General features: G+C 46.7%; 1 protein-coding gene and 1 pseudogene across 1 annotated transcript; both read left to right on the forward strand.

Moving 5' to 3' along the window:
- The first annotated feature begins 301 nt into the window (after window positions 1–301).
- On the forward strand, window positions 302–2,965 carry LOC124680230 (annotated as a pseudogene).
- A 58-nt stretch (window positions 2,966–3,023) lies between these two features.
- On the forward strand, window positions 3,024–4,496 carry LOC124680228 (BTB/POZ domain-containing protein At1g67900-like). The gene is made up of 2 exons (XM_047215321.1): window positions 3,024–3,258; window positions 3,749–4,496. Coding segments are annotated over exons 1-2 (570 nt in total). The 5' UTR covers window positions 3,024–3,256; the 3' UTR covers window positions 4,317–4,496.
- Window positions 4,497–8,756: the final 4,260 nt, after the last annotated feature.

The raw sequence follows: 8,756 nt of genomic DNA on the forward strand, positions 1-8,756 counted from the left end.
ACACATCAAGAAATTTAATGGCATATGAGATCTGCAAATAACTACACAAAACATGGCTAAAGAAACACCGCGATCTAACGGGCCAGCGTACTAACCAAGCCGCGGCGGGGTGGACGGGGCGGAAACTTGCATTCCAGCGGCGGCGAACGCGGAGACGATGAGTCGAACCTGTTTCGAGAGAAGCGGGCGTTAGTGAAGCGGATCTGGTTGGCCGGCAAGGGATTCGGTGAAGTTGATACAGCCGCCGCGCCGAGGTAGTCGGTGGAATAGATCGGCTTCGTGGAGGGGGGGTGAAGTAGACATGGTTCCGTTGGAGAGGATCCGGTGCGTCGACGGAAAGACGTTGATTGCTACGCCTGTGGATGAGGTCGGCGGTGAAGCGGATCCGTCGGTGGCGAGGTCGGCGGTGAAGCGGATCCGTCGGTGGCGAGGGCGGCGGGGAGCGGATCAGGTGGGTGGACAGACCAACACGATCAAGGCTACGCTCGTGAAGGAGTATGCCCGCGGCGGCGGCATCTAGTACTCGTAGAGAGTCGAGCTTTGGCGTATGAGAGTATTTTTGAGCTAATGGGGCGAATGGTTGGTGGGTGGGTGTGGGCCTGTGGGGAGGGTTCGGGATCTAGGCAAGATATTTCATTGTTACCGAATGAGCCCTCCATAGTCGGTGGGTTGTAGCTTCCGGACCGGGGTTAAAAGGGTAAACCGGTCACGGGATTTTCGAATGGATGCGGTGGGATGATTTGGCGCGCGTCGAAATTTTCGGTTTCAAGCTACGAGCGAACGACAAAAATAATGTTCTTCCCCGGGAGCTCTCATTTCTTCCTCTTCTCTTTCTCTCTCGAGTCTCTCCCACTCCCCTGGCTCCTCTCCCCCTTCTCTCCGGCAGCCTCGCCGGCCGGGAGACGAGGCCGACTTCTCTCTCGTATATCGTACACCCTCCGAACTAAATTAATTGATTCAACTTTCCTTAGACGTGTATGTATCTCGAGTAAAAACATGTGTGGATACATCCATATTTAGATAAGCAAAGTTGAGTCGGTTAATTTGGATCCGAGGGAGTTCATGTTGTTGTAAGCTTAGATCCAGTTGTTTCCCATGAGCGAGAATGGCGCAATGGAGTCGGGGATCTCGTCATCGGCTTCGGATCTAGCCTACGGTGAATCGGCGGATCTTGCCTGCCAAACCTCGATCCGGTGCCATCAAGGTGATGGCGCTAACGGTGAGGCTTGCTTTGGTCGGTGCTTCGGATCCGGCCAATGGGGAAGTCAAGCCGCTAACGTTCACAAGCTCGGGGCATACGACGGCGTCATCCGTCTTGCCCGTGAACATCTTGGCCTTTCAGGCGGCCCTTCTCGCAGCCAATGTGCCGTTGCCGAGGCCCTTCTTCTCCTTTGTCCCGGCGACTACCGGCGACACCGTCCCAAGTGGTGCGTCCCCGGCGACGGAGTTGCTCGGAAAGGATGCGGAGCAGAGATCCGATGTGCGGTCCGGAAGGACTCGATTGATTTTCTTCTATATGTTTTGGGGTCCTTTTTGTAAAGTTGCAGGTCCTATTAGTTATCGTCTAGTTCTCTTGGACCTCTATGTAATTTTTTGGACTAGTTTCCATTTGCACCGATAAACTTTAATTTTGACAAGTTCACGGGAAAAAATTCCTTTGCACATATGGCCTATCATGTATGAACATTCTTGAGTTTTAAACTATATGTAATGGCCAGCACTTGCGCAAGGGGCTCGCCTAGTGCGCACTAGTTTCCATTAGCACCGATAAATTTGAATCTTGACAAGTTCTTGGAAGAAAAAATTGATTCACATATAGCCTATCATGTATGAACATTATTTGGATTCAAACTATACATAGATGGCCAACACGTGTAAGAGGGGGTCCTCTAATGTGCACTAGTTTCCATTAGCACTGATAAATTTGAATCTTTACAAGTTCTCGAAAAAAAATTGCTTCACACATATGCCCTATCATGTATGAACATTATTGGGATTCATATTATATATAGATGGCCAACACTTGTGCAAGGGGTCGTCTAATTCTTGGGGATTTCAATCTATCTATCTCTCTCGATCTATCGTTGGTGGCCAGAACAACACACATATGCATGCACTTTATGCGCAAAGGCGCGGGTGCCTCTAATAATTCATGTGTGTGCGTATATTTGAACATATTCTTGGGGATTTCAATCTCTATCTCTCGATCTATATATCGTTGGTGGACAAGAAACACACTTATATATATATATATATATATATATATATATATATATATAATAGTGGGCTACCCCCATGGCTAGCTATGCATAGCCATACAACCGTCCGATTCACTATAGAGAGCAACGCGAGATCACAAAATTTTAACCGAAAAAACTAACGCCATCATATCGAGAGTACCATATCCGCTCATTTAATCAGCGCAGTTGCTAGACCACGTAGCCATTCTCCACCGTGTTCCCAACCCCACTCCATCCCCTTCCCCCTCCTGACCCATCCACCCACCACGCGAGGTTGCAGATTCCGCCCCTCTCCTTCAGCCGGCGGCTGGCCGCATCCGTGCGCCGCCTCCTTACCCCGCGGCAGCACGGTGACCATGCTCCCCATGCTCGTGCTCGATCCCATCACCGCGACCACCTCGGTGTCTCCTTCCCGTGCATCAACCTGGACGGCCTCGTGCCACCCGCCGCGCTCGCTCCGGCCCCTGCGCCGGCGAGAGAGGCGGAGGTGGGCAGCCTGACGGTGGTGGAGGCGCGGGATGGTGCTGCGCGTCAAGCAGATGGAGGCGGCGCGCGGGTGCGGGCGTCCCGCGTGGGCGTGGTGCCCTACGCCGAGTTCCTCAGGATCTGCTGCGACGCCGCGGGGATGGACGCCGGCCCCACCGTCGCGCGCGCTCGACGAATCCAGATCCGTCATCGTGTTCGGCAAGACCGTCTTCTGTAGCCGCCGCCGGGATGTTGCTTGATCCCTCTGTTTTCCCAATTCTTTTTGGTCTAGTTGTGCTTTGCAGTTAGCAGTAGCACAGACAAAAGACACGTTGGTTCCTCTGTTCTACTCCCTCTCTTGTACTGTTAATTTTACAAATTCGGGCGACTGGGTGCATATTTTCACAAGGCTCGAGGTCTGACGAGATTTTCCGCGTTTTCTGCATGTTTCTTCCAACAGGAAAAGAACCAAAGAAACGGAGGTGTTCTAAAACAATAGAGCAGTTGACACCCAAAGTTTGGGGGGATTTCACCCAACCCGTTCCTCCAAGATGTGAGTGTATTTTCTTCTCTCAAAAACCTGAAGGATTGATATACTTTCGACATTGAGATGTCTTTGGGTTGGCTTATTTCTTGTTATTTTGCCTCGTCCAATAAATAATCTTTTGGGAAAGTGAGTTCATCTTTGTTTCTTGTTTTCTTCTTGTTCATTTGATTTCTAACTTCAAACTCTGCTGTAAGGAAAAAAGGTTGAAATCTGGTTATCAGACTGCATATTTAGACGTCGCCATAAGACTTGCAATCCTTTCGGAACTGCTAGTGGATTAGCAAGCAGCTGGCATTTTTTTTCTTCCAAATCATTGTCTACGCGAGCTCAGGAACATCTGAAAAGACACGATTCCCTTATGATCAACAATGTGCACCTGACTAGTTTGATTTCAACAAATTTCAGTTCTGCAAGTTTTGATTCTTTTGGTACTGCATTTATCTACGTTTGCATTTATGTTCTGGAATTCAAGAAAGTAAGCGCGTTTTTTGCTGTAGGGAGTGAGGCCGTTTGTGGAGCTGGCGCTGGCGGTGGTGTGCTTGCTAGACTTCGACGACTCGCTGGAGGATGCACGCCGTTGCCGTCCTCATCGCCAGCCCTGCTGCCACCGCCATGCCCGCCAAGTTGACATCGGCATCGGCATTGGCATCTCTGTAGTGTGCACACGATGGTCCGAGCTTGCCGTCGACATTTTCTTGCGCAATACGGTGGCCGTCAAGTCGACGGGCGCCATCCATCAGAAGATCGTCGGTGATGCGCTTAAGCGTACACAAGCTGTTGGCTGCCCAACATCGCCAAGGATGGGCTCTCCACGGAGTGGCTGTTTGTTGACGCCACTGTTGCACCAACGAGAATATCGTGAAGCTTATCACGACCAGGCAGCTGCTCATGACTCGGTGAGCCTTCTTCCGATGGACAAGGATGTCATCTCGTGGGTGTTCCTCCTCATACTCCTCAAAGCGGCAAACAAAGAAACAAAGAAAAATGGCAAGTGCCACTACATGCTGCATGACTCGGCAGTAAGTTTCGACGTTGTATTTCAACAAACCATCAGTTTGCAATGATGAAAGTGTTTTTCTTTTTCCTGCTGCCCTTGTGTTGGTGATGCTGGCACATTCCCTGTTTTCTTTTCTGATATGCACTTTGCATTTTCTTTTTTACCTTCTCTGCTAAATTGTGGGGTTCGATGTGTAAATGGATTTTATGTTTCAGGTCAATCAAACCGGAAGCAAGTGATGTCCTTATTTCTGTTTACATGATCTTAGTAGATTCCCTAAATTATGATTGCTGTAAAAGTTCTTGTAACGCATTTCTCTTCAGATTGCTGTAAAAGTTCTTGTAAAGCATTCAGAGTGATGAATTTCCGCTTAATATGTATTTCAGGTTATTATACTTACCCCTATAATCTTCAGCTTCGAATCTCATCAGCTTTAAACACCTCGTCAGAGTACTGATGACATATACAAGAGCATTACGAATTGTGTCTCAAATTTTACTAATAACTGGATTAACAAGCTCAGTTATTTTATGTCAGTAGTATATGATAACCATCAGTAGACTGGATTGACCACAGTACAAGCACAACGGTTGGACAACTGTGAAACAAAAGAGTCGAACAAAATAACTATGTTTTTAACCTGTTATGCTATGCAGGGAAAGGACATGACGAAGCATCAACCAGAAACAACATTTTGTCCATCCCAACTACTGAACCACTAAAAAAGCAGATGAACCACTTTCCAGTGAAACAACGAGTTAAATCCAGTTGCAGTTTGCATGGTCTAAACGCATGATCATCAAGCTTTCTGTTATGGTGGTCGAACCAGCAAGGGAAATACTCACAAACGGAACCACAACCACCGTGAAAAAGCATGCAAAGGACGCCTCTGTTGCTGCTGACGCCAGCGTGGAGCTGATCATGACCAGGAACCTGCTTATGGTAGAGAAGATCGTGACTTGTGAGCCTTCTCCTGGTAGACAAGGATGCCGTCTCGTACATGTTCCTCCTCAGGCTTCTCAAAGCGGCCAACACATATGCTCTGCGCGCGGCGTATGCTAGACGGCGAAGTGGCATGAGCAACAATCGAACCAAGCCATTAACACAATGCATCTACTGAACCACTCGAAAAGCACATCATCCATACGTACACATGCATCGCCACCCCATCCAAAAGTCCAGTTCAGCGGTTTAGCACGTCAAACGGATATTGAAACGCAGTTTCAACTGTATTTGCTCATGCATGTTTGTTACCATGTACATCTCGTTGGCCCAGCTAGCAATAGAGCAGCTGGCTAACGTCTCCAAGCGCCAGCTATTTCCATCCTGTTTATAGGCAGATGGGATTTTGGCTGGCAACAGAACAAGGCTATTCTGCCCAGCATCCATCCATACAGTTGAATTTACAATCAAATCTGTATTTCAACAGTACCATGTCACCAGCATGGTAGTTTCAAACGTATTTTCGACTGTAATACATTACTCAGAGTGTAAAAACCAAAGCAAGCATCATGTATTCTCAAACGTAGATTGTTTTGCATTACAGTTGAGGTTGCATTAACATTGCTCAGATTCTCAAACGTAGAATACAGCTAGCAAACGGCTTCAGATGTCTAACCACAATCCCGTTAGTTGATTCCATTGTAAGGCATAGGAATCTTGATCCCTTCATTTTTTTGCACACTATATCCAATGGCCATGGAGGGGTGCATAGCTAGCCACCATGGTAGCAAATCCGCGTCGATATATATATATATATATATATATATATATATATATATATATATATATATATATATATATATATGTTTTGTATTGATTTTTGGGTTTATGAAATATGTTCTTTATTTGGGTTATAACCCTGCAGGGAAGGAAAACCCTGTTTTGTGTATTTTTTTACTTTCAGGGACCTAAACAGAGTCAAATTGAGCTAGGATTTTGGGGACGTTGATATTTCATCGAGAGAGGCATCAGGAGTGCTTGAATCTCACGGGAGGGGCCTAAAGGCCCAAAAGAGATGTGGTGGCGTGCCCTCCATGCCCTTTTGGCCCTTGGTCGTCCGATTCGCTTGATTCTTTCGCCCACAGACTTCGTTTGCCCTAAAAATCCTATATATATGACTTCCCGAGGCTTCCTCGAGGAGAGCGGCGAAAACAAAGAAACACCAAAACAGGGCCAGAACCAGCAAAGATTGGAGGGGAAACTCCGCTGGAGCCGCCGCTGGAGGTATCTCCACCTTCTCCAACATCTCCACCGGCATCACCATGATGAAGAGGGAGTAGTCCATTGATACGTCTCCAACGTATCGATAATTTCTTATGTTCCATGCTACTTTATTGATGATACCTACATGTTTTATGCACATTATATGTCGTATGTCGTATTTACGCATTTTCTGGAACTAACCTATTAACAAGATGCCGAAGTGCCGGTCCTCGTTTTCTCGCTGTTTTTGGTTTCGTAAATCCTAGTAACGAAATATTCTCTGAATTGGACGAAATCAACGCCCAGGTTCCTATTTTGCCCGGAAGCTTCTAGAGCACCGAAGAGGGGCCAGAGATGGGCCAGGGGGGCCCCACACCACACCTGGGCGCGGGCCCAGGCCTGGCCGCGCCACCTGGTGGTGAGGGCACCCTGGTGCCCCTCCGAGGCTCCCCTTTCGCCTATTTAAAGGTCCTGACCTAAAAACCCCGACGGAAGAAGCCACGGTACGCGAAACCTTCCAGAGCCGCCGCCATCGCGAAGCCAAGATCTGGGGGACAGGAGTCTCTGTTCCGGCACCCCGCCGGACGGGGAAGTGCCCCCGAAGGCTTCTCCATCGACACCGCTGCCATCTCCACCGCCATCTTCATCACCGCTGCTGCTCCCATGAGGAGGGAGTAGTTCTCCATCGAGGCTCGGGGCTGTACCGGTAGCTATGTGGTTCATCTCTCTCTTATGTGCTTCAATACAATAATCTCATGAGCTGCCTTACATGATTGAGATTCATATGATGATACTTGTAATCTAGATGTCATTATGCTAGTCAAGTGGGTTTTACTTATGTGATCTCCGGAGACTCCTTGTCCCACGTGTGTAAAGGTGACAAGTGTGTGCACCGTGTGGGTCTCTTAGGCTATATTTCACAGAATACTTATTCACTGTTATGAATGGCATAGTGAAGTGCTTATTTATATCTCTTTATGATTGCAATGTGTTTTGTATCACAATTTATCCATGTGCTACTCTAGTGATGTTATTAAAGTAGTTTTATTCCTCCTACACGATGTAATGGTGACAGTGGTGTGCATCCGTGTTAGTACTTGGTTTATGCTATGATCATGATCTCTTGTAGATTGCGAAGTTAACTATTGCTATGATAGTATTGATGTGTATTATCCCTCCTACATAAGCATGAAGGTGACAGTGTGCATGCTATGTTAGTACTTGGTTTAGTCGTATTGATCTTTCTTGCACTCTAAGGTTATTTAAATATGAACATTGAATTGTGGAGCTTGTTAACTCCGGCATTGAGGGTTCGTGTAATCCTACGCAATGTGTTCATCATCCAACAAGAGTGTAGAGTATGCATTTATCTATTCTCGTTATGTGATCAAAGTTGAGAGTGTCCACTAGTGAAAGTCTAATCCCTAGGCCTTGTTCCTAAATATCGCTATCGCTGCTTGTTTACTCGTTTTATCACAGCGTTACTATCGCTGCGTTACTACCGCATGTTTACTTCCCGCAATATTATTACCATCAACCGCACGCCAGCTGAGCTATTCTCTCGGCGCCGTACTACTGCTCATATTCATTCATACCACTTGTATTTCACTATCTCTTCGCCGAACTAGTACACCTATTAGGTGTGTTGGGGACACAAGAGACTTCTTGCTTTGTGGTTGCAGTGGTTGCATGAGAGGGATATCTTTGACCTCTTCCTCCCCGAGTTCGATAAACCTTGGGTAATCCACTTAAGGGAAACTTGCTGCTCGTTCTACAAACCTCTCGCTCTTGGAGGCCCAACACTGTCTACAAGAATAGAAGCACCCGTAGACATCAAGCACTTTTCTCGGCGCCGTTGCCGGGGAGGAAAGGTAAAAGGCACTCATACTTCGGTTCCGTGTAACGCATTTTTTCGGCGCCATTGTGTGTGTGCTCGAAGCTATTTCCTTTAGACTCTGCAATTGCGACATTTGGTTTCTTGTTTATACTGGTTAGGCATAATGGACAACAAAGAGCTTCTTATTCTATTTCCTGATTTAAGACATGGATGGTTTGATGCGAAAATTAAAAAAACCATGGAACATATTAATATGAATGCTTTGAACACCATTGTTGTTAATGATATGGAAAATTCTAAGCTTGGGGAAGCTGGCTTTGATGAGCATGATATTTTTAGTCCCCCAAGCATTGAGGAGAATATTTACTTTGATGATACTTTGCCTCCCATTTATGATGATTATAATGATAGTAGTCTTTTGTTACCACCTGTTATGGAGGATAAATTTGATTATGATTACAATAT

The sequence above is a fragment of the Lolium rigidum genome, unplaced genomic scaffold (assembly GCF_022539505.1).
Source record: "Lolium rigidum isolate FL_2022 unplaced genomic scaffold, APGP_CSIRO_Lrig_0.1 contig_10549_1, whole genome shotgun sequence".
In the NCBI taxonomy this organism is placed as follows: Eukaryota; Viridiplantae; Streptophyta; class Magnoliopsida; order Poales; family Poaceae; genus Lolium; species Lolium rigidum.